The sequence below is a fragment of the Camelina sativa genome, chromosome 12, assembly GCF_030686135.1.
Source record: "Camelina sativa cultivar CO46 ecotype springtype chromosome 12, ASM3068613v1".
NCBI classification, from domain to species: domain Eukaryota; kingdom Viridiplantae; phylum Streptophyta; class Magnoliopsida; order Brassicales; family Brassicaceae; genus Camelina; species Camelina sativa.
Window position 1 is genome coordinate 39,491,304 of NC_141891.1, and position 25,567 is coordinate 39,516,870.

The 25,567-nt window shown below is 40.9% G+C and overlaps 3 protein-coding genes and 3 pseudogenes across 13 annotated transcripts; 2 read left to right on the forward strand and 4 right to left on the reverse strand.

Annotated features, from left to right (window-relative positions):
* Window positions 1-1,046: 1,046 nt before the first annotated feature.
* Window positions 1,047-15,479, forward strand: LOC104732828 (disease resistance protein CHL1-like). Of its 9 annotated transcripts, none has more exons than XM_087478002.1 (5): window positions 1,071-1,275; window positions 1,701-1,803; window positions 7,349-8,771; window positions 9,271-9,373; window positions 14,124-15,479. In XM_087478002.1, exons 3-5 carry the CDS (start codon window positions 8,729-8,731, stop codon window positions 15,292-15,294), a joined length of 1,317 nt encoding a protein of 438 aa, XP_087334128.1. In that variant the 5' UTR covers window positions 1,071-1,275; window positions 1,701-1,803; window positions 7,349-8,728; the 3' UTR covers window positions 15,295-15,479. The 9 variants fall into 9 exon arrangements, 8 of the variants coding, with proteins under 8 accessions (XP_087334128.1, XP_019089643.2, XP_087334130.1 ...); XM_087478007.1 differs by lacking the exons at window positions 1,071-1,275; window positions 1,701-1,803 and having other exon boundaries at window positions 8,508-8,771; window positions 14,124-14,431; window positions 14,546-14,639; window positions 14,732-15,479; XM_019234099.2 differs by lacking the exons at window positions 1,071-1,275; window positions 1,701-1,803 and adding an exon at window positions 13,482-13,578 and having other exon boundaries at window positions 8,509-8,908; window positions 14,124-14,431; window positions 14,546-15,479.
* On the reverse strand, window positions 1,970-5,621 carry LOC104732829 (TMV resistance protein N-like; annotated as a pseudogene). Its single transcript, XR_015574176.1, has 5 exons — window positions 5,152-5,621; window positions 3,989-5,063; window positions 3,595-3,903; window positions 2,422-3,513; window positions 1,970-2,335 (listed from the first exon to the last, which is right to left on the reverse strand). The product of XR_015574176.1 is annotated as a TMV resistance protein N-like (transcript).
* Window positions 5,768-7,341, forward strand: LOC104733959 (disease resistance protein CHL1 pseudogene; annotated as a pseudogene). Its single transcript, XR_015574177.1, has one exon. The product of XR_015574177.1 is annotated as a disease resistance protein CHL1 pseudogene (transcript).
* Window positions 9,536-13,227, reverse strand: LOC104732827 (TMV resistance protein N-like). Its single transcript, XM_087477996.1, has 5 exons — window positions 12,761-13,227; window positions 11,577-12,666; window positions 11,162-11,464; window positions 9,990-11,081; window positions 9,536-9,903 (listed from the first exon to the last, which is right to left on the reverse strand). Exons 1-5 carry the CDS (start codon window positions 13,225-13,227, stop codon window positions 9,787-9,789), a joined length of 3,069 nt encoding a protein of 1,022 aa, XP_087334122.1. The 3' UTR covers window positions 9,536-9,786.
* Window positions 15,480-16,107: 628 nt separating the features above from the next.
* LOC104733960 (F-box/kelch-repeat protein At4g33290 pseudogene) lies at window positions 16,108-17,301 on the reverse strand (annotated as a pseudogene).
* Window positions 17,302-17,463: 162 nt separating this feature from the next.
* Window positions 17,464-18,354, reverse strand: LOC104733961 (uncharacterized). Its single transcript, XM_019233684.2, has one exon. It carries the CDS (start codon window positions 18,352-18,354, stop codon window positions 17,464-17,466), a length of 891 nt encoding a protein of 296 aa, XP_019089229.2.
* Between the last annotated feature and the right edge of the window lie 7,213 nt (window positions 18,355-25,567).

Consider the following 25,567-nt stretch of genomic DNA (forward strand, 5'->3'; position numbering starts at 1 on the left):
AGCTAACATTAATAATTGTATTCTTAGTTGCTAAGACTACAGATAGGTCTATGCATTGTAGGTGGTGTACGTATGTATTTTGTATTGTATGTATATGTGTTTCTTTTTTTTTGTTCAGAAAAAAAAAGAAAGTATATATGTGCTTCTGTAGTGAATGATGAGAAAGACACAATCTTTTAGACTTTGAAGAGTGGTTATAGGCTGTTTATTTCAATTGTTTGGTTACCTTTTCTTTTTGCCTTTTCCCAAAGTTAGATTCTTTGTGACCCATTCGGTTCACACTTCACCGTTTACAAACAATAATGTGTCGAAAACTGAAAAATATGAGGTTATATGTACATTTTCAGAATGATAGTTTATAGAGTTAAAGTAGTGATCAAATGTTGCATTTTGTAATGTATTTATTTTGTTTCCTCTCAAAGTTTGTTTTTGTTTTTTGACTTAAAAAAAAAAATGGACTAAGAGTGTGAGAGATTAATGAGAGTGTATTCAACTTGACATTTTAAGTGATTTGTGTAAAAGTTACAAACCCTATGTTATTCAATCATGGATTTTAAAAAGTCTATCAAAAAATACAAAAATTCAAATTTTATGTTTTTAGGTGGGAATTGAAAGAATTTTACTATAAATCATATTAACTTACCTAAAATCTATCAAAATAAATTTTCTAAATCTCATCAAATCCTCCAAAATCATTGTTTGAATACACCATCCTAATAGTAACAATAATAGTTAACCAAATGTCAAGTTTTTCAAACAGTATACGTAAATAAGTTACTTAATCCGTATATTATGTCAATAAATGCACGAAGACTAACAATAATGGTTAACCAAATGAAATCTGTATCAGATAATTTTGGTGGTAAACTTCAAAAGTCTTAAAGCAAGCTAAACAAACAATCACTTGAACGTGAACAGAAACAGAAACGAACCCAAAGCTACAAAGAAAAAGCTTGACCGGAAATAACCGAATGAATTTTGGTATTATCTAATCCGGTTTAACAAAATTAGGATTTGGTTCGAATTCGGTTTTGGCTTTGAAATCTAATCATGCCGTTTACTCTCTGTTTCATCTTCTCCTCGTCTCAAATCTCAAAGCACTCGCTAAAATTTCTCCTTCTGGCCATCGTCTCCAATCTCTCCGTTTCCGACGTGGCTGATATGATCTTAAATGAGCTGTGTCTGGTACAATCTCCCGCCACTGTTTCATCGGAGTCTAGGAATTCGATTTCCGGCGGTAATGCCGGAATTCGATGAACGTCTAATTCGATGAAGGTTCGTGGAATTGGATGTAATGGTTGAATTGGATGAACGGCTTAATTGGATAAACCCTAAATCCGATTTCCAATTAGAAGGTATCTATGAATTGGGTCAAGATTAGAGTGGCGAGTTTGATTGCTTTCCTTGTTTCTTTTTTCTACTCTTTTGAGTCTTAATTGGAAATTTGGATTTAGGGTTTAGGTACATTCTAATACAGCCTTGTGAACAGTTAGAGATGGTTACAATAAGACTGATTCATATGTATAGCAAAAATAGGAAGAAAGATATGTGTTGATAAATGCGTAGTGAGAAATCAGAAATAGATAAGATTGGCTTTTAGTTATACTGTGTAGGCTTGTAGCTATGGATGGTAGATAAAACAACAACAAGCAGATACTTTCCTCTAACAAATGCTTCTGTTTTTTTTCTTTTTCTTTCAGTCTTACTCAAATATAGAGACCAATGCTGGATTCAAGACGTAGATAACAGCTTCACTCTCTTTGTCACTGATACTTTACCATTGACTCTGAGTCTCTGAACAAGGTAATTGCTTTCAACTCTCTCTTTTCTTTTCCATTCTTGGTAGTTTGCTTGTTAGCAGCAAAAACTCGACATGTCAGAAAAATAGATGTTAGGAATGGTTGAAAAAGAGATGGTTGAGTAGATATGTGTCTGAAGTAGAGTGCTCTTATGAAAAGTTAATAACATAGCTTGAACACATATCTGATATAAATCTTGAGAGAAGCTAGTGTTACTAATATCTTGTGTTAAAGAACTTCTTGTGTTACATTTCGGTTATAAACACCTCTTCGAGGTCCTTCAGGCAGATCTTGCTAGACATGGGTATCATATTGGTGAAAAATCTCTTCGTAAAGATATTTTACAAACTCATAAACCTAGCTGTTCCCACGGGATCAAATTGAAAATAACAATTATAAAGAGTGGCATGTAGGAATGACTAGAAATGTGAGCAACATAGGAACTTGGGCAGACGACTCTTTGTTGATTGGTGATCGTGTTCATAACTCGGCATCTCAGTTTCTTGGAAGCTGGCAATCTGCGGCCGTGATGGTACCTAAAAAAGAAGGAAGGTTATGTAGAGACTTAATAAACCATAGTAGAGAGAATGAGAGATGGGTCAAGACTAGAATATTCATTCACCTCTTTGTTTAGTCTCCCTTTAAAATGTTCTAAAGCATCAGCGTCAAGAGAATCACAACCCTCTGCATCGAGAAACTGAAGGCTCAATGGAAGTTCTTCCAGTGATTTGAGTTTCTTGCAGTTATTGAGGCAGATAGTTACCAATGAGGTAAGATCTCTGATGCTTGATGGCAATGTCTCAAAATCATGGCTGCTCAGATCTAAAAATGTCAACTTGGTGAAATGACTAAGCTGATCTGACAATGACTTCACATTCTTGCAGTTGTCAAGGCAAAGCTCAAGCAAACAATATATGCTCGGATCCTGAATTGTATCAGAGGGTTTCACCAATGATCTGAGGTTCCTACAGTTGGAAAGTGTGAGAGACTGCACCTGAGTTAGCGCTGGCAATTCCTTGAGTTTGGTGCAGTTTCGAAGACAGAGAGTTTTCAGCCGGGAAAGTCTACTCATATCTTCTGGTAACCTCTCAAAATCATTGCCGCTGAAGTCCAGTTTTTCTAAGAATTCAAAGTGACCAATCGCATCTGACAGCTTTTGGATGTTTAAGTTGACTAGTTTTAGCTCTTCCAGGCCAGGTATATATGGAAAACTGTGAAAGGTGGTGACAGGTTGCCTGTTCTCTTTGTAGCTGAACCTCCTGATATTGAGCGAAGTAGATTTGTTGAATACGGATGTGAGTCGAGGAGCTTGGTGGACACTTACTGTCTGTGTACCATGGATCTTTTGCTCAGAACTAAAGCAGAAGTATTCAGCGTATCCTTCACAATCTGCAAAAACACGAAATTTTATGTCTCCCGTGATCGACATATTCATAAGTTCCAAGTCCAGTTTTGCAGTTGGGAACTCCAATGTAATACACTGTGTCTCAGACACTTTCCGTATAACGACACCCATTGGAGTCTTAGGCCCACCGTAGTACGATAGACTAAGCCTGCCTAAGGTAGACCTTTTTCCAATGGACTTGGGGATTCCTGTCAGTCTCATGCATTGTTCTAGAATCAACTCGTCAAGATTCTGGATATACGAAAGAACTGGAAGTTGTTTGAGATTCTTAGATCCCGTCACATCTAGTTTCTTCAAATTCCTGAAAACCTGTGGAAGTACAACAATGAATAGTTGGAATTCGCACATTGCTTGCTATATCGAAAACATTTTTCTCAGTCAAAATGTTACCTGTGTTCCACTCCACAGCGTTTCTAGATTGCTGTGACGCAGATTGAGTTCAACAAGAAAATAAGCCTCTTGTATGAGAGGCAAGGTGCTTAATGGAAATGCATCCCAGTGAAGTAACCTTAGGGCATAAGGTATGTTATGGTGGCCATCGTCTAGAATGACTTGCAGCCTTGATTCTCTGTCACAAACATGCTTGTAGACCATGAAAAACTTAAGACCGCGCATATGGTTGAAAACACTAGTCTTCATCGAAAATGCACAGGTCATCTCACATGTGTGTAGGGAGAAGCATTCAGTTTGTCCCGTTCCCTGGTGATAGAACTATTTAAGGACACAGCAGGAAAAGGTGCACGATAACAAGACGGATATATCAAAAGATTAAGTAGATACTTACTTCTTGGTAATCCAGTGCACCTTGAATTTTCTCAGGATCCCCGAGGAATTTTCCACTGTCAAGCATAACTTTCCTTCCCATTTGTTCAACCAAGTTATGCAGGATTACATATCCATTAGTTATATTGATGAGAGATTTTTCTGCTAAAACTCTTATCCCCAGGTTCCTCTCAGGTCTGGAACCATCAAGTAGTGAAGCTACACGCTGGAATGTGTCACCATTAAAGAGACATGCAACATGAATGTGTCACCAGTTTAAGCTCTTGTAGCTAATTTTCAAGATTTCCATTATATCCTCGTCAGGAGTACTTTCAAGTCCACATACTGCTTCTTCCCATTCCTCATGAGTATTGTTCCTCCCACGGAGAAATAAAGCATAGGCTTGGAGGGCAGAAGGAAGCCCGTGAGCAAGCTGAGCTGCTCGGATTGATAGTTGTTCAAAATCAACAGAAGGAGGACTTCCCCCTTCAAAAGCAATTTGTTTAAACATCAACAGGGAATCCTTATCGTCCAAACACTTAACCTCATAAATGGCTTTTACTCCACAACTATTCAGCAAGCCCCTGTCTCGGGTGGTTATGATGATACGGCTCCCACGTCCAAACCACCTTGTCTCTTTTGCCAGAGCATGGATTTGGACCATTTTATCCACACCATCGATCACAAGAAGAACTTTTTTGCCCTCAAGTCTAGCCTTAACTTCGACCCTTCCAGCTTCCACGCTCCACGGCTTAATATTCTCACCGAGGGTACTGTAGAGAAGTTCCTTTTGTAGCTGCAGTAGATCAAGGTCTTTATTAATACCCTTGATGTCTCCTGTGAAATTACTAGCTTCAAATTGAAATTTGAGGTGGGCATAGAGGCACTTGGCAATGGCTGTTTTGCCAATGCCTCCCATTCCCCAGATTCCAATCATACGAACCTCATCATTATTGGAGTCCATATCCAAGAGAGACTTGAGATCTTGCAAGTGAGTATCTACCCCAACAATATTTCTGAAGTCTATCTTTTGCATCATCGCCTTGCGCCTTGAAATATCGTCGACAATTTTCCCAACCAGAGTTGCCTCATCAATGCTAAAATTATAAACGGACAAAAATATAATCAAATTTCTCCAGAGCTGATCTACTAATTTTGTTTTAGGTAAGAAGAAAAGAAGCTTACCAGAGTCCAGATTCTACACCTGAAAGATCAGCGATCAGTTTAAGAGCTTCTCTCCACTTCGGAACCTTATCCGCGTCTTCTGGACGTTGATACCTCTTTAGATCGAAACTTCCTAGCTGATGCCTCACGGTAGAGGGTTCTACACCATTGAAGACAGGAAAGACACCAAGTCTTCCCTTCATCTGAAGCTCCATTATCAGTTGGAGCTCCATCAAGCACCACCTGGAAGTAGCGTAGTTCTCAGAAAGCACAACGACAGCAAAATCTGAACCTTCAATGGCTCTGTAGAGTTCGACAGAAATGTGATCGCCTATCTCAAGCTTTTTGTCGTCTTTGAAGGTAATGATTCCTCTGCTAACAAGTGCTGCGTACAAATGGCTGACAATAGAATAGCGAGTGTCTTCCCCACGAAAACTGAGAAAGACATCATACATGAAGTTCGTTACACGAGATGCAGCTTGGGAAGCCATTTAAGAAAAATTGCTGAAACAGTTGACGACCAACTGTAAGAGGAAGAAATACATATCTTATCTCATTTTATGTGGCCAAGGAAAAGTCATTGGTGGTGACTTACAAAATGAAGAAAAATATTTTTCATCTATCCGTCCTGCCGCAATACAAACCTGAAGCATTTTGACATTGTTGGAACTTGTAACCAAACCAATGTCTTCTTCTTCGTTGTTGTCTGGAAGGGAGGTGGATGTCTTCCTGAGTTTCTGCTGCGAGACTAGCCATGAATATTTTCAAGAGATTTTGTTTCAATATGGCATTAAAACTTTTCAATCCAACAGATCCAGGGAGACAAGATACAGACCAATTGATCAACGGACACTCAAGGCTTTGAAAGAGTCGAAAGTCGCGGTTGTGATGATGTCTGAGACAAAACCTTGTTTCGTTGGGTTCCTTGAAGAGCTCATCGTAATACTTGAATTTCACGAGAAAGGTTTACTCAAGGTCATACCCATCTTTCTCAATGCCCACTCTTTTAGTGCGGAAGAAATCTGCCAACACTATCCGGACAAGGCGCCAAGTTGGAGAACCGCACTTGCCAAATTTACCAACATTGTCGCCGAATATCCATTTGGCTCAAGCAAATTGCTCATGACATTTTCCTTCACTTGCTCTGTTTCACATCAAACAATTTGAATGACCTTGTTGCAATGGATCGTCACATGAAAGTGGTTTGTGGCCTGTTGGCTTCAGAAGATAACAAAGAGGTTCGTACCATTGGCATTTGGGGTAGTGCAGGTGCTGGGAAGACAACACTTGCAAGGTACATCTATGCAGAGATCTCAGTTAATTTTCAGACACATGTTTTCCTAGAAAATGTCGAAAACATGAAAGACAAGATTCTAAAGTTTGAAGGGGAAGAAGATGCAACGGTAATAATAAGTTCAGATCACGATGAGCATGAAATTACCGAAGCAAGGCGTAAACACCGGAAAGTTCTCCTTATCGCTGATGATGTGAATAGCATAGAACAACGGAAGTGGATCATTGAATACGCTAAGTGGTTTGCTCCAGGAAGCAGAGTCATTCTTATTAGCCAGAACAAGAATTTGCTTGTTGACGTCGGAGTGAAGCATGTGTACGAAGTCAGATCTCTAAGATATGATGAAGCTCTTCAACTCTTCTCCCGTTTTGCTTTCAAGCAGCCTTATCCACCTTCTGATTTCGAACAGCTTGCAGTTCGTGCTGTACATCTTGCAGGCTTTCTTCCTTTGGGCCTTAGACTGCTAGGGTCGTTTTTAACTGGTAAAGGTAGAGGGGAGTGGGCAGCTACACTGCTCAAACTCAAGGCAAAGAAAGGTGGAAATATAATGCAAGTCTGGAAACTTATGGAACCATCAGGAGATAAAGGTCAAGAGGACTGGGAAGCTGCTGCAGACATAATGGAGGGGAAGGAATCATCAAAAGATAAAGGTAAACAAGAGAGGGAAGTTGCTGCAGACATTATGGAAGGAAAGGAATCATCACAAGATAAAGTTCAAGAGGAGAGGGAAGTTGCTGCAAACACTATGCAAGGAAAGGAATCATCACAAGACAAACAATAATAGCAGTGTGAAGATTCACCTGAACCATTTCCCCTTTCAGATAATTCGAGTGTGGAGCTTGACTTGTTGTAATGTTTCCTGAAACTGTAATGCTTATGTTGTTCCATTCAATAAACATGCGATGATTTTTTTTGTTCTTTCAGGGTTGAAAAAAGAGAATGTTACATACCTGTGATGAGAAATGACAAGACAAAGCCACTTTGGAGGAATCATAGCTTAGCGACGATAACCTAGCATGATCAAAGCCTAGTTACTGATCTGACTTGACTTCCTCAACGATGTCCTTATCTGTCTAAAACAAATCAACTCAGGGTGCCAACGTTTCACATTTATTAATGTACTTGTTATAAGAAGCCGAGAAAGCTCTGTTCTGACCCCAAAAAAAAAAGAGCCAACCAACAGTTTACGAGAGAGCTTTTTGGCAAATGTTGCAAACTAAGCAATATGGTGTATACAGCCTCTGCGTCAATCTTGATACAATAAGGAGCATCGGTAACCTCTATGGAAAGTGTGCTGCTACATACTAACTAATAACCATAAAAAAAAGTTGGAGACATTTCAACTTATTATAACATATAACTGGTGTTTTCCAAAAGGACCACATATGCTTAGTTTCTAACACACACAGAGAGAATGTTTATTGACGCCACATAGAGCTACTTCTTACCTCTCTTACATGGAAAATTCCAAAAGCCCTGTCCAACCTCAGCAGCTTTATAATAATAATAAAAAAAAAAAACAAGGATCAGACTTTGGGTTGACAAAAACATTTTGAAATGCTATTAAAAACAACAAGAGCCCGGAAGCAAAGATCACCTGCTGCAAGGGGAATGCATATTGGATCTTTATGAGAAAAGCCACTTCATAAGTTAAGCACTATATCTCTCACGACTCACATGCATCATGCATTGACCAATTCACTCAACTTCTTCTTCTGCAGACTCATTATCACCAAATAAAAAGACTCAATTTTCACCAAAATAGTTGACGATTTTTACCCAGAAAAATTGAAACTTTAAACGAAGCCCACCATCGATTTAAAGAGAAACCCATCAATGTAATACCTTCATCAACCAACACAGAAGAAGGTCCCTGAGCAACGAGCATGTTGCCGGATAATTTACTCCGGTGGTTCTCGGAAACCCAGTCTCTCAATCACTTAAAACAGAAACGAACCCGAAGCTACAAAGAAAAAGCTTGACCGGAAATAACCGAATCTAATCCGGTTTAATAAAATTAGGATTTGGTTTTGGATTCGGTTTTTGGGTTTAAACTTGTAATCGTGCCGTTTACTCTCAGTCTCAACTCTCAAATCTCAAAGCACTCGCTAAAATTTCTCCTTGTGGCCATCGTCTCCAAGCTCTCCGTTTCCGAAGTGGCTGCTATGATCTTAACTGAGCTGTGTCTGGTACAATCTCCCGCCACTGTTTCATCGGAGTCTAGGAATTCGATTTCCGGCGGTTATGGTGGAATTGGATGAACGTCTAATCCGATGAAGGTTCGCAGAATTGGAATTGGATGTAATGATGGAACTGGACAGACATGTAATGGTGGAGTTGGATGAAGGTTCGGGGTTTCCCGTTTTCTTTTTTTTCTCCGATCAAAAATTGGGGGTTTTTGGCTGTATCCTTAAAGAGAATTGGAGAAGCAAAATAATGGGTTGCTATTAGAAGGTTTATATGAATTGGGTCAAGATTAGAGAGGCGAGTTTGATTGCTTTCCTTTTTTTATTTTTTTACTCTTTTGAGTCTTAATTGGAAATGTGGATTTAGGGTTTAGGTACATTCTAATACTACAGCCTTGTGAACAGTTAGAGATGGTTACAATAAGACTGATTCATATGTATAGCAAAAAATAAGAAGAAGGATATGTGCGTATTTGTGTTGATAAATGCGTAGTGAGAAATCAGAAACAGATAAGATTGGCTTTTAGTTATTTTGTGTAGGCTTGTTGTAGCTATGGATGATGTTTGAATTTTGAGTCTATTATTTGATTATAGTAGATAAAACAACAACAAGCAGATACTTTCCTCTAACAAATGCATCTGTTTTTTTTTTTTTTTCAGTTGTACTCAAATATAGAGACCAATGCTGGAATCAAGACGTAGATAACAGCTTCACTCTCTTTGTCACTGATACTTTACCATTGACTCTGAGTCTCTGTACAAGGTAATTGCTTTCAACTCTCTCTTTTCTTTTCCATTCTTGGTAGTTAGCAGAAAAATCTCGACATGTCAGAAAAAATAGATGTTAGGACTTAGGAATGGTTGAAAAAGAGATGGTTGAGTAGATATATCTGCAGTAGAGTGATCTTATGAAAACTTAATAAAATAGCTTGAACACATATCTGATATAAATCTTGAGAGAAGCTAGTGTTACTAATATCTTGTGTTAAAGAACTTCTTGTGTTACATTGCGGTTATAAACACCTCTACGAGGTCCTTCAGGCAGATCTTGCTAGACATGGGTATCATATTGGTGAAAAATCTCTTCAGAAAGATATTTTACAAACTCATAAACCTAGCTGTTCCCACGGGATCAAATTGAAAATAACAATTATAAAGAGTGGCATGTAGGAATGACTAGAAATGTGAGCAACATAGGAACTTGGGCAGACGACTCTTTGTTGATTGGTGATCGTGTTCATAACTCGGCATCTCAGTTTCTTGGAAGCTGGCAATCTGCGGCCGTGATGGTACCTAGAAAAGAAGGAAGGTTATGTAGAGACTAAATAAACCATAGTAGAGAGAATGAGAGATGGGTCAAGACTAGAATATTCATTCACCTCTTTGTTCAGTCTCCCTTTAAAATGTTCTAAAGCATCAGCATCAAGAGAATCACAACCCTCTGCATCGAGAAACTGAAGGCTCGGTGGAAGTTCTTCCAGTGATTTGAGTTTCTTGCAGTTGTTGAGGCAGATGGTTACTAATGAGGTGAGATCTCTGATGCTTGCTGGCAGAGTCTTAAAGTCATGGCTGCTGAGATCTAAATATGTCAACTTGATGAAATGACTTAGCTGGTCTGATAATGACATCACGTTCTTGCAATTGTCAAGGCAAAGTTCAAGCAAACAGTAATTTCTCGGATCTTGACTTGCATCCGAGGGTTTCACCAATGATTTGAGGCTCCTACAGTTGGTAAGAGTGAGTGACTGCACCTGAGTTAGCTCTGGCAATTCCTTAAGTTTGCTGCAGTTTCGAAGACACAGAGTTTTCAACCGGGAAAGGCTATTCATATCTTCTGGTAACCTGTCAAAATCATTTCCGCTGAAGTCCAATATTTCTAAGAATTCAAAGTGACCAATCGCATCCGAGAGCTTTTGGATATTTAGATTGACTAGTTTTAGCTCTTTCAGGCCAGGTATAGGTGGAAAACTCTGAAAGGTGGTGACAGGTTGCCTGTTCTCTTTGTAGCTGAACCTCCTGATATTGAGTGAAGTAGATTTGTTGAACTCGGAGATGAGCCGAGGAACTTGGTGGACACTTACTGTCTTTGCACCATGGATCTTCTGCTCAGAACTAAAGCAGAAGTATTCAGCGTATCCTTCACAATCTGCAAAAACACGAAATTTTATGTCACCCGTGATCGATATATTCACAAGTTGCATTTCCACTCTTGCAGTTGGGAACTCCACTGTAATACGTTGCGTCTGAGACACATTCCCTATAACAACACCCAAGGGACTCTTTGGCCCACCGTAGTATGATAGAGTAAGCGTGCCTAGGGTAGACTTTTCTCCAATTGACTCTGGAATTCCTTTTAGTCGCTTGCATTGTTTTAGCATCAACTCGTCAAGCTTCTGGCACATTGAAAGATCTGGAAGTTCTTTGAGATTCTTAGATCCCGTCACATCCAGTTTCTTCAAATTACTGAACTTCTGAGGAACGTACAACAGAGAATAGTTGGATTTTGCAAGTCGAAATCATAACACATGGTCGAAATCATAGGCAAGGTTACCTGTACTCCACTCCAGAGTGTTTCTAGGTTGCTGTAACGCAGACTGAGTTCCACAAGACCATATGTATTAAACCTGAGAGGCAATGTGCTCAATGGAAATGCATCCCAGTGGAGTAAGGTACAGTTCATGGAAGGGTAACGATCTTCAGGAATCACCTGCAGCCTCGATTCTCTATCATCAATATGCTTGTAGACCTTGACAAACCTAAGTTTATACATTTTGTCAAAAACACCGGCCTCCATCGAAAATGCACAGGTCATTTCACATGTGTGTAGGGAGATGCTTTCAGTTTGGCACATTCCCTGATGATAGAAACTATTTAATTCAGCTGGCGTAAACAGAAATATAAACACAATAGCAGGATAAGTTGCAGGATGACAAGATGCATATCAAAGATTAACTGTAGATACTTACTTCACGGTAATCGAGTGTGTCATGAATTTTCTCTGGATCCCCGATGAATTTTCCACAATCAAGCATAATTTCCCTTCCCATCTGTTCAACCAACTTATGCAGGATTACATATCCGTTACTTGTTATATCAATGAGAGATTTCTCTGCTAAAACTCTCATCCACAAGTTACTTTCAAGTGTGCTAATAGCAAGTAGTGAAGTGACTCGCCTGAAAGTGTCTCCATTAAAGAGACATGCAACATGAAGAAAAGCATTCTGATGTGCTTTTGCTAAGCCTTCGTAGCTAATTTTCAAGATTTCCGTTATATTCTCGTCAGGAGTACATTCAAGTCCACATACTGCTTCTTCCCATTCCTCAGGAGAGTTGGCCCTTCCACGGAGAAATAAGGCATACGCTTGAATTGCGGAAGGAAGCCCGTGAGCAAGCCGAGCTGCTCGGATTGAGAGATGCTCAAAGTCAACAGAAGAAGGACTACCTCCTTCAAAAGCAATCTGTTTAAACATCTGCAGGGAATCCATATCGTCCAGACACTTAACCTCATAAATGGCTTTTACTCCACAACTATTGAGCAAGCCCCTGTCTCGGGTGGTTATGATGATTCGGCTCCCATGACCAAACCATCGTGTCTCTTTTGCCAGAGCATGGATCTGCACCAAATTATCCACACCATCTAGCACAAGAAGAACCTTGTGGTTCCCCAGTCTTGCCGCTATGACCTCGCGACCAGCTTCCACGCTCCACGGCGTAATATCATCACCAAGGGTATTGTAGAGAAGTTTGTTTTGCAAATGCAGTAGATCAAGGTCTTTATAGATACCCTTGATGTCTTCTGTAAAATACCTGGTTGTAAAATGAGATGAGAGCTGGTCATAGAGACACTTGGCGATGGTGGTTTTGCCAATGCCTCCCATTCCCCATATTCCAATCATACGAACCTCATCATTATTGGAGTCCATATCCAAGAGAGACTTGAGTTCTTGCAAGTGAGTATCTACCCTAACAATATTTCTGAAGTCTATCTTTTGCATCATCGCCTTGCGCTTTGAAATATCTTCGACAATTTTTCGAACCATAGTTGCCTCATCAATGCTGAAATCGAAAAAGAACACAAGTATAATTAACTTTCTCCGTAGCTGGTTATGCATACTATAAAATTCAGGTTTCTTTGAGGAAACATACATACCACTGTCCAGATGCCACGCCTGAAAGATCGGCTATCATTTTAAGAGCTTCTCTCCACTTGGGAACCTTATCTACCATTTGTGGATCACGTTCGTACCCTTCTAGATCGAAACTTCCTTGCTGGTGCCTCACGTCAGAGGGGTCTACTCTATAGAAGACGGGAAAGACACCAATTCTTCCTTCCACCTGAAGCTTCATTATCATTTGGAGCTCCATTAAGCACCACCTGGAAGTAGGGTAGTTCTCTGAGAGAACCACGACAACGAAATCCGAACCTTCAATTGCTCTGTGGAGTTCTTCAGAAATGTGGTCGCCTAGCTCAAGCCTTTTGTCGTCTTTGAAGGTAGCAATTCCTCTGCTAGCAAGAGCTGCGTACAAATGGCTGACGATAGAATGTCGAGTGTCTTCCCCTCGGAAACTGAGGAAGACATCATAGTTGGATGCACGAGATGCGGATGAGGAAGCCATGGTCGGAAAAACTTGGTTTAGAAGAGGCTCAAAATCTTTTCTTTAAGTTTCGATGCTCTGATTCAGCACATCAAAGGGATTTCAAACGAAAAGAAAAAAGCAAGACTTGTTTAAACACATATTTAGTTTCAGAGTGTTTAGAAAAAAAGATTATAGTTCTCTCTCTTACCGTTCGAGTCTGGACGAAGGTAGGTGATGGAGATGGCTACAGTAGAATTAGGACCCTTGAACTCACTTTACTTATTGGATTGCAGAGCACTTGATGGGAAGATACAGAAGAAGAAGCTGCGATGAAGTCTCTTTCCATTATCCTTGCTTTTGATTTCCCTTTGGCCAGGTCTTCACTTTCAGGTAATTTAGAATTTTTTATCTATCAAGCTAGTGGATCGTGTCTTGGAGCGGTGAGTCTTTGTTTTTGTTATGTCTTTTTATCCCGGAGTTTGTATCAGTTCGGCCATAAAAATAGATATATATATAAAAAGAACCAAATGCCACTTTTTATGCTGTCATTTTGATAGAAAATTATTTAAAACTTTGGAAACAATCACTGTTTTGTTTTATTTGAATATTTCTAAGTAAAGTTTTTGTCTTTCTTTGACTTGTTTGTTTCGCACTAGTAGTGTTTAGTGTTTTATTAAGCGGTCTGTTTGGTTGTAAAGTTGTTTCACACGTGGGTTTTGAGTTCGGGGGTTAGTATTCATTTCAGCAGCATTAGTTTTTCTTCTTTGTTGTTGGAACTTGGAACCAAACCAAATGTCTTCTTCTTCATCTTCTACTTCCTTTTTGTTGCTTGGAAGGGAGGTTGATGTCTTCCTAAGTTTTTGCTGCGAGACTAGGCATGGATATTTTCAAAACAATTTGATTAAACATGGCATTAAAACATTTTTATCCTACAGATGCTTGGAGACGAGATTCGGACGAATAAGTGAACGGACAGTCAAGGCTTTGGAAGAGGCAAAAGTCGCGGTCTTTATGACGTCTGAGACGAAACCTTTTTCCATCGGGTTCCTAGAAGAGCTCATAGTAATACTCGAATTCCAACAAAGAGGTTCACTCATGGTCATACCCATTTTTCTTACGGGTTCCTCTGTTAATGCTGATGAGATCTGCCGACAGTATCCGGACATGGCCCCAAGTTGGATAACTGCACTTACCAAATTGACCAACATTGCAGCCGAGTATCCGTTTTCTCAAAATCCTGCAGGTATGGACCTGTTTGAGTGGTTCAACAAAATTGCTCATGACATATCTCTTGTCTCTCTCTACTCCACACCTAACGGTTTAGTTGGCCTTGTTGCAATGGATCGTCACATGAAAGTGGTTTATGACTTGTTGGATTTAGAAGTTGACAAAGAGGTTCGTACCATTAGCATTTGGGGTAGTGGTGGTGTTGGAAAGACAACACTTGCAAGGTACATTTATGCCGAGATCTTTGTCAAATTTCAGACATGTGTTTTCCTAGATAATGTTGAAAACATTGAAGACAAGGTTCTTAACTTCGAAGGGGAAGAAGATCCAACGGTAGTAACGTGTTCAGATCACGACTGGCTTGAAATTGCCAAAGCAAGGCGTAAACACCGGAAAGTTCTCCTTATCGCTGATGATGTGAACGGCATCGAACAAGGGAAATGGATCATTGAATACGCTAACTGGTTTGCTCCAGGAAGCAGAGTCATTCTTATTAGCCAAAACAAGGATTTGCTTGTTGACGCGGGAGTAAAGCATGTGTATGAAGTCAGATCTTTAAGATATGATGAAGCTCTTCAACTCTTCTCTCAATTTGCTTTCAAGCAGTCTTATCCACCTTCTGATTTCGAACAGCTTGCCGTTCGTGCTGTCCATCTCGCAGGCTTTCTTCCTTTGGCCCTTCGACTGCTAGGGTCTTTTTTAGCTGGTAAAGGTCGAGAAAACTGGGTAGCTGCACTGTTCAAACTCAAGGCAAAGCTAGGTGGAAATATAATGGAAGTGTGGAAACTTATGGAGCCATCAGGAGATAGAGGTCAAGAGGAGTGGGAACCTGCTGCAGACATAATGGAAGGGAACGAATCATCCGAAGACGAGACATAATAGCAGTATGAAGAGTCACTTGTACCGGTTCCCTTTCATCTGTTTTGTTTCTTTGATGATAATATGAGTGTGAAGCTTGCAAACAATGGTATTCAGTATCTCGTACGTTGATTATTAATTTTCAGCACAGAGAATCACTGAAACAGAGTTGATTATTAATTGGTGTATGAATTTCTCTGCTTCCACTGAGTTGTACGAAGTTAGTGACAGACATAATCCTCAGCTTTAAGTTCAACTTAATGATAATACCATATGCATGCTCACAAGGGATTCCTCTGATCTCCCACTTCCTAAAACTACAAGTTCTATAATTCAAACTCGCACGGTAAGAACAACCATAGCTAGAAACCATAGCTCGAAATATCTTATTTTTGCTTATGTGAACCTTAAACCTCTGCAGCATCTTAAAGTTCATTTGCAATATATTCTTCCACATATGATCTTCACACACCCTTGTGATCATGAGATTTAGCATTTTTTTTTGGCAATGCGTACCACTGCAAGCAGAGCAATCATTTCTAACATAGTACCAATGGCTTCTCTCTTGCTTTGACTATTCCAATATGGCTAAATGACAGATTTGTATCATCCATCATATAATGTAAAAGCTGTTACTACCATCAATAAACTAAGATTGAAAAAAATTACAAGAATACTCTCAACGAAGATAAGAGAATAGAGATAAAATAAATAATCATGTTGGCCTCGTCCTTTTTGCAGAGTACTCCTCCTTATCATTACATCTCGACTTGTTTTGGTCACATGGACGTAAGTCAAACTTGCTTCGTAGTTGTTTCCTCCTCTTATAAACTCTTAAAGAGACTTGTGGATTTGCACTAAACTAGGAGTATAAAGAAAGCACACCTGATGATAGTTATTGGTGCTAGGGTGAAGAGGATGTACGGGGAGATCCACTTGTCTAAAGAATCCATCCTCTCCGAAGATGCTAAGTTTTCCTTTACTATCCAAAACCATAGCGACTTTCTTCTCCTCGTCAATGAAGAAACCTATAGGAAACAGTTCCCAAAAGAGCTCGGGGACCCCTGGTCTCCTATCCAGTATCAAGAACTTGCTCCAGGACACCTGACTGGGGTCAATGACAGTCGTAACCCATATCTCATCCACGGTAGGTTGATGAAACTTCAACAGAAGGGCAAGCTTGTCTCCTCTAAGACGAGATAGAACCGCATACTTTACAAGAAGATCATCCTCGTCCGGAGGAAGAGGGAGAACGGGACCAAATCTCTCGTTTGTAAAATCAAAACAGACTAGGCCATCATATTGACAGTATGAGTTCCTATGTAGTGTAGCAAGCCAGTAAGTGTTCCCCTTGAGAGGAACGCAATCCTTATGATTCGTTATACTCCAGTGTGGAGTACCCACATCTAGAGTCTTCCATGAATTAGAGTCGAAACCGTAGATTTCGTATATTTCGTAGCAAAACAGGTGTCCAGTTCGGAGCCACATTTTTACTTCCATAAACCTTAAGATCTTGTGTGAGTTCTTATTATAATCGTATCCCAGAGCGTACCTGTAGCAGTCATATACATAGCGGTCGCTTAAGCAGGGAAAAGAAAAACTAGGTGGTTCGATCCACCTGGTTTGCCTCAAAAACGGATTCAAAACAAGCAGCCTAAAACTGTCTTTCAAGGCGCATAACAGTAACCCGTCGCAGTGACAGACTTTCATTATATTCTCTTGTTGTCGTTGTTGTTGATCATCTAGGCAACTAAGTTTTCCTTTAATCTCTGTAGATGGGTGATCTACGTCGTCCACCACCACGCTAATTAGATGAAGATTCCAATCTATCAACGCTATCACCCGAGACTCCCCTTCTTCCCTTGCTGCTTCTTCGTTACACATGTGCATCTTCCTAAACCTCTCACTTTTCCATAAAGTGTCCCACGTTTTGCAAGTTAACCGCACTGCTCTCATATCTTTCTGTGTAACTCTACACACAATCTCCCTTTGCAGATCCTCTGGAAGATCAGAGATCGTCATCGCCATCGTTTTCAAGTCTACGCAGCTAGTAGAAGAAATCATAAGGTTTTTAAACATCCACTCAAAATTAACTATCTCATTAATTAATAATTATAAAATTGATTAATTTTCAATATTGATATACTTTTTTTTTTTTTTTTTTTTTGCCAGCCACATAACAGAATTAGCTCAAACGAGCCGATTAGACGGAAAATTATTCACATAGGTAATTGGAAGCGACTCCACTCTAGCTCTACGCGCCAGCTTGTGCGCTCTACCATTTTGTGATCTGGGTATCTGCACTACAGCGAATGAGATAAATTCCTCCTTATCCTCTTCAATCGCATCCAGATATATCTTGAAAGCAGGCCACTCGGAGGGTGAAGACACCATCTTCACCAAATTAGAACAGTCTGTGAGAAAAACAACTTTCTCCTTTTCCGCACCTATCATACATCTCATTGCCCAGATAAGGGCTTCCACTTCTGCATGGAGAGGTGACAAGCTACGGCGGGAATTGGATGCACCCATAGTGGGAGATTCTCCATCAGGAGAAATGCAATACCATCCTCTGCCCATAAACTGGTCAGTTACCTTCCATGAGCCATCCACAAAGCATCGATGACTAGATCCATACTCGCGAACCACGTTACTGGTAGGAACCCTAGATCTGGATAGAGATCGAGGATCGCTCTGAGGGAAAGTTCCTGGGGGTTCTTCCTGAGCCGAGCTCCAGAGCTTTGATTCCTCTTCCGCTATCTGTAAAATTGCGACCGGATTGGAATCCAAATTGCTAAATAATTTATCATTGCGGGCCTTCCAAATATACCATAGGATCCACGGGAAAACATCAATCGAAGGAATGTCCTGAAATCTCCAGAATAATGAATCCATATTATCATAGACAGAATTCGAGGGGAAGCAACCCGAAGAAGTAGGGAAATGGGACAAACCCCAAACCTGCCTAGCCGGGGGGCATAAGAAGAGAGCGTGGTTAATTGTCTCCTCCTCACCTCCACAGATTGCACATTCAATGTCACAACCAAGTCCACGGCGTCGCAGATTAGCTGTTGTCGCCATACAGCCCGTAACTGCTTGCCACAAAAAGTGTCTGAGTTTCGGTGGGCACCGAATCTGCCAGACGTGTGCCTATAAGGGGATAATATTAGGGCCGGAAACAGGTAAAACACTCCCTGATTTCTGGCGCAGAGCCTGATATCCTGATTTAACCGTATAAACACCAGTTTTTGTCAAATGCCAACCCAAGCTATCGGGGGTAGAAAGATTACCAAGGGGTATGGCAGAAATAAGGGCTACATCCTCCGGCTCGAAAGAAGCCGAAAGCAACGCCAAATCCCAGGACTGAGAAGCCCTGTCAATGAAAGTTTCAACTCTAAGCGTTGGATCGATTGGCGATCCTGAACGCAATGCTGGTCTCGGGGATTGGGCAGGAATCCAGGGGTCAGTCCATACCAGGATGGAAGCCCCAGATCCGACCCGTTTAATGAGTCCTTTGTTCACCAGAGAGCGAGCAGAAATCATACTTCGCCATCCGTAAGACGGAGAGTAAGATTTAATCGGATCCAAAGGATCCAACTGTCTATAATATCTTCCTTTCAAGACCTTTGCAAATAAAGAATCTGGGGCTGAAATCAATCGCCATAGTTGCTTAGCCAGCAGAGCAGTATTGAAATCATCCAGGCACCTAAAACCCAAACCTCCCTCCCTTTTATCGGTACACAGCTTGTCCCACGCTATCCAATGTAGACCCCGTGTTTCCCCTGTAGAGCTCCACCAGAAATTGGAGATTGCACTAGTAAGTTTCCGTGTGACTGTTTTCGGGATTCGAAAACAGGACATAACAAAGGTGGGAACAGCGGTCGCAACTGATTTGATCATGACCTCTTTCCCTCCCCGAGACAGCAACCTGGCTGGCCATCCACCAGCTCGTTTCTGTAATCGATCCTGGACAAAGGAAAATATCTTAGTTTTTGATCCGCCCAGACTTTCCGGGATACCCAAGTATGAGTTCATCCCTCCTAGAGTGGTAATACCCAGAATGCCTTTTAAATCCTCTCGCACATCTATAGCTACTGTATGCCCAAATTGAACCGAAGATTTCTGAAAATTTATCCGCTGTCCAGAAACCCGTTCATATTGGCGGAGAATCCCCAAGATAACCTCACATTGTTCCTTCGTAGCCCGACAGAAGAACAGACTGTCGTCCGCAAACAATAAGTGAGAAATCGCTGGGCAAGCAGTGGAAACCTTAATACCCGTAATAAGTTTAGACCTTTCCGCTTATTGTAGATTTGCAATCAGAACCTCAGTACACAAGATAAAAAGATAAGGTGACAATGGATCTCCCTGTCGGAGCCCTCTAGATGGAATTATGGATCCCTTGGATTGACCATTTAAGAGAACACTATATTCCACTGATGTGACGCACCACATGATCCATGAAATCCATTTGTCACAAAAACCGAATTTCCGCATTAAATGTTCGAGAAAGGGCCATTCAACTCGATCGTAGGCCTTACTCATATCCATTTTGATGGCCATGAACTTACCCTTGCATGAAGGGTTGGTGCGGAGTCCATGAAACATCTCCTGGGCGATCAAAATATTATCTGAAATCAGACGTCCTTCTACAAACGCCGATTGTGTCTCAGAAACCAATGCTGGCAGGAATTTACGTAGTCGCTGGCACAAGATCTTCGAGATAATCTTGTACCCAACATTACATAAACTAATTGGGCGCCATTCCGACATCCGAGTTGGCTTTTCCACTTTTGGAATAAGGCAGATATTTGTCCTATTTAAGCGTTTGTCAAAACTTCCACCCTGAAAGAAGGAGTCTACTGAAAGTTTTAAATCAGCCTTAACCGTGTCCCAAGCCCGCTGATAAAAGAGGGCTGTCATACCATCTGGTCCCGGGGCTTTATCAGGATGCATCATAAACAGAGCCTCTTTAATTTCCTGTTCTGTGACTGATCGAATCAGTGACTCATTAATCTCACCCGTAATAGACATATTTATTTCTCCCAAAGAGTCCTCGATGTCTGAGGGATCTGTAGACGTGAACATCTCCTGAAAATAAGAGATTGCAATATCCTGCACCTGAGTTTCCTCCGTGGTCCAAAGCCCGGACTCATCATGCATCCCAACAATCCGATTTTTAGCTCTCCTTATCTTTGTCTGAGCATGAAAATAACTTGTATTTTGATCCCCGAAACGCATCCATCTGCTCCGACTCTTCTGATACCAGTAAATCTCTTCATCTCGATAGGCTTCCCGCAGCTTCCAAGTCAATTCCGAAATAACCTCCACAGAAACTGAGTCATCCGATTGAGCCGCTGCTAAGTGGGATTTGAGGTCCTCAATCGTTTCCCGACCAACCGGGGCCTGCGCCTTCCGCCATCGAGAGATTGCTTGGCGACACTTTATTATTTTGTCCATTAAATTCCCGTCTACCCCTGTCTCCCCAGAGGCCCAACCCTCTGAGATGGCACCAAAGAAACCCTCTTTCTCAAGCCATCGTCGATCAAACCGGAATACACTCCTCCCTCGCCGGACCTTATCCTCTAGAGAAGCTAAAACCGGTTTATGGTCCGCGGCTATCATCGGTAAATATTCTGTAACCGCATCCCGGAACAAGTCATGGAGCTTCTCATTGGCTAAGGCTCTGTCAAGCCGACAGCGAATGGGCTTCTTATCTCGCCAACCGCGCCAAGACAAACTATCCCCAATCGCGGGAAACTCTAGTAATCCACAATGCCGAATCATCGTGTTAAAATTCACAAATGAAGATGCATGACGAAGTTTACCACCTCGTTTTTCGTGGTTTCCTTTTAACTCATTAAAATCACCTATAAGAAACCAAGGAGAATCCCGAGATAAACCAATCCGTGTTAACCGTTCCCACACAAAGTCCCGGTTCTTTGGGACCGGGTCACCATAAATGAAGGTAAAATAAATAACATGACCTTTATAAATGAGTTCCAGATCAATCAAACGATTGGATTCAAATAAAATAGAAACATCATAGGTATTATTATAAAATAAGGCTAAACCGCCACTACAACCGATAGGATCAACCGTTGTTAAATTTGAATAACCAAAATGACCAACAAAAGGTTCTAAAATAGATAAAGGCTGTCTTGTTTCAGACAAAAATAAAAAATCAGGTCTATGTTTTCCCCATAAATCCCTGAGATACCCGATAGTCGCTTTATTCCCGAGCCCCTGACAATTCCAGCTCAAAATCTTCATTTATCCATGGTTGGTTTGGGTGGTTTTGCACCACCTGCTGGGCCCTTCTCCTGATCCTGGTTCCTCGGGTTTGCACCTTCCCCAGCTTCTTTAGGGAGAGGGCGTTTCCTTGGTGTTGTACGCAAGTACACATTCAACTTTCTGGAAGCAGCGCCTTTATTAGCCAAAGGAGGCTTCACCTTGTTAACCTTCTCCACCTGAGGAGCCACAGCAGGAGCGATACCTGAGTTAATTAGCGTAGCCGTAGGACCAGACTCTGAAACCGTTGCCTCACCACCAGAAGTCGCAGTGACTATGGTGGGTTCCGATGTTGGCTCTTCGACCCGTTCATCCATGTGTCCATCAGCCTGTTGCTCAGGATCACTAACCGTTACGTCTTCAGCCTCTGCCTCAGCTTCTTCCATCATCTGATCAATGTTCTTGTCCAAAGTTATCCCTGCTGCTGCCGAGACCTGCGGACGCAGTATCGAACCTGTCTCATCCGCTGGGACCGAATGATCCTCATGGGCTGCTTCGGTTGAAGCCAATGGCACAGCATCGGGATCCGTGGTCTGTGAGGCCAAACCAGTATCCACAGCTGGTGACTCTGCACCTACAAGAGTTGCATCATCAACAAGACTAGAGTGTGAAGCTATCTCTGGTTCCTGAAAAAGGGGTCTCCGGACCCGCTTCAATGGTGGAACCCCGAAAGTTGCATTCTGGACCGCCACTTGCTCAACCTGATCCGGGATTTGTCCCTGTTCCAGCTCCTCCACCTGAGTCACACCCACTTGCGGATCAACCGTGTTTGTAGTTTTAGCTCTGGATCGGTGATCATTGGGCTGCACCGAGTTGTTGGACCTGCGGGGTTTGGCTGAAGTTTCACCCGTTTCCCTTGTAGACCGATTCCTTACCCCTCCATCCTGTTTCCCTCTAGGTGGACGCTGACCATGCTGCGATGAACCTCGCCTTTCCACCTCCTTACCCTTACCATTGTTTCTGTCATTCAAGACAGCCCCTTTGTAGCTCTGTAAAGGGCGAGCTGAGTCATCCTCCACTGGATCATGCAAAGCCGGAGTAATCTTGGTTGTAGCCCAAAGCGGACAATGATCCACTCCATGGCAAAGACTAGAGCACTTCTTACAGCAGCCATGGAGACGCTCATAACGAAGGTTGACAATAGTCTCTTGTCCATTGTAAAACTCGATCACCGTAACAAAACACAAAGGCTTGAAGCCATTGACCGTTACTTTCACTCTCCCACCATCGATATCCACCGCCTCTACGCGGCCAAGCTCTGAACCAATGCTTCGAAAGGTTGGTTCAGCCCAGAACTGAAATGGGACATCCAAAACCCTGACCCAAAAGGTTAAGTCTGAAGGGTAGGCAGGATCCACCGTTGGGCTCCACCACACCAGAGATACCATCCAGCCATCGAAATGGAACGGACCCATCTGGAGAACCTCCAAGATATCTGCTTCATTGTCGAAATCAAACTGAAACTTCCCAAGGCCTAGGTCAGCTGCCACAACTCTTCCTTCCACATGCCAAAACTTGGGAAGCATGATCAGCAAAGACTTCATGTCTTGAGCCTTGGGATTCATACAACGCCCCACCATTGTTTTCGAATATCCCGCAATCAAAGCAGAATTATCAAAATATGGGATTTTGATTCTGCGCTTAGGAGCCAAACCCTCATCATCCTTGTTCTCCACATTCTTCCCCAAAAGAGCACTCTGAGACATAGTTAAACTTGTTTCCCAAACTCGAAAACCCCACCCAGGTGAACAAAAAGAACTCTCGGAACAAAAAGAGAGGAACCGGAAAACTGAGACAAGGGAGAAAAGAAAGTTGTGATGAGTGCTAATGACTGCAAAACAACCCTTTATATAGTCCCAAGCAACCCGAATCAAACACACCAATAAATGTATCGATATGAGTAATTGACCACCGATACTCTCTTGATATACCAGGACCAGAATATTATCCAATATCTCCTTGAAACCACTCAAAAAGGAAGATGGAATCAGTGAAAAAATCCCAAAAGAATCAACCCGTAATCTGATGCAATGGCGAACGGATCCTCTCTCCCATATGAAAAGGCATGAGACGCAGATATCACTAATGTGCGAGAGTAAATGACGACTGATTTCCTCTTGATCCTCATATCCATTAATATTTGAAAGTATCAACAACTTAATCAACCAATCTAATCGGATCAGTAACAAATAACAATGTCTATACTTCTGTCTCCAACTAAATGAATAGAGAAGCCAAAATCTTAGAGTAGCAAAACATAAATGACTGGGAATATCCTCTTGTTCTGTCTGGCCGAGCCAGACTGAGCCATTGAAGCAGCCGAATCGAAACCAAAAACACTGCCACTGCAATCCCTGTTGTATACAATTAATGCGATGAAGATCCTCAGCCCCATTCCAATATTGCAATCCACAGACACCGTTGATAGAGGGACGAAAATCTCGATCAACATCCAAAAGTAATGAGAAAAGAGATATACGGGATATGACCACATCCCTCGATATCATACCTATTCCCGATTTCTTCTGTCGAAACCAACGGAAACCAAATCCCGAAGATGCCAAAAAAGGATGACATAAGGCAACCTTTTGATCCCCCAAGATCGTTGCCAGACCCCTCAGAGTCAAAGACCAAATTCTTAGCAACCCCCATCGCGAGACTCTCGGCCTAGATACGATCCGATTCGCCAATCCTCTATCACCGGCGATAGATACCCGCAATAACCTCTTGAATCGCAGACTGAATAAAATCCGGAGTATCTCAACCTCAAATCCCACAGAAATCAGACACAAACCATAGATCTCAGACCATTTATGGCATAAGATTCGCCTTACTGTAAGAAAACCACATCTCCCATCTGCGATCCATTCGATCACGCAGAAACCATTAAAACCAAATCTTCCTTGCCAATCGAGACAGGGGATCAAGGAGAATCCAACAAACCATGAAACCCAATAACACTTTAACGCAAGATTACGATCACTCATCTAAAAATCTAGATCCGCCGTCGCCATTTCTCTCTTTTCTTAATATTGATATACTTCTAAATAAAAATATATGGAAGCAAGAGATATATATGAAAGAAAAAGAAACATTTTGCTGGCAAAAAAAAAAAAAAAAAAAAAAAGAAGAAAAAGAAACATTTTTTATTTTAACTGAAAAGATTTTAACAATATTTGTAAATTTTATTTTTATTAACATTTATGGAATACATTTAAGACATAAACTTTTGTTTTATAAAATACTAGGTGATACCCCGTGCTACATCACATAATTATATATTTTGTTAGTTACTTTTTTTTTGTAATTTGTATTTTTGTAATGTAGTTTTTTATTTTGACTTATCTTCTTTGTTTATATAGTGTTTATACAGTAAATTGGAAATCCTAATAGAGTAAAGTAGTTTGTAGACTGTAGCTTTTCACGGAAACAGACACACCACAATATTGGATAGTAGTTTTGTAAGAGAATAGACACTCCATAATATCGGATAGTAGTCTTGTAAGAGGATAGACACACCGCAATATCGGATAATAGTTTTGTAAGAGGATAGACACACCGCAATATCGGATAATAGTTTTGTAAAAGGATGGGTTTTTCTTTATTTTGGTTTGTCATAAAAAAAGGAGAAGTTGCTTGTTAAATTTTAGTGTGAGATATTTCAATGGTTAGGAAACTATTGTATTTATAGTGAGATTAGGTATATTTAGGTTATCATTTAGAAGTTAATATTTGATATATCAAATCTCAGCAAAATTGTAAAAAACCAATTTAATTTATAGTTTGATAAAAAAAAACCTGTTTTAACAGGTTTAACTCAAACTTTTTTATATTTTAAAAATTTTAAGAGTAAAAATATTAATATTACTTAAATATAGAAATTATAGCCGTTGGTTTCTATGTGTGACCTTCAAATATAGAAAGAGTCATTGAGTTTAAATTTTGGTCAAACCAAATTATAATTATGTTGGCTATTCTAGATCCCTAGCTATGTATTTTGATG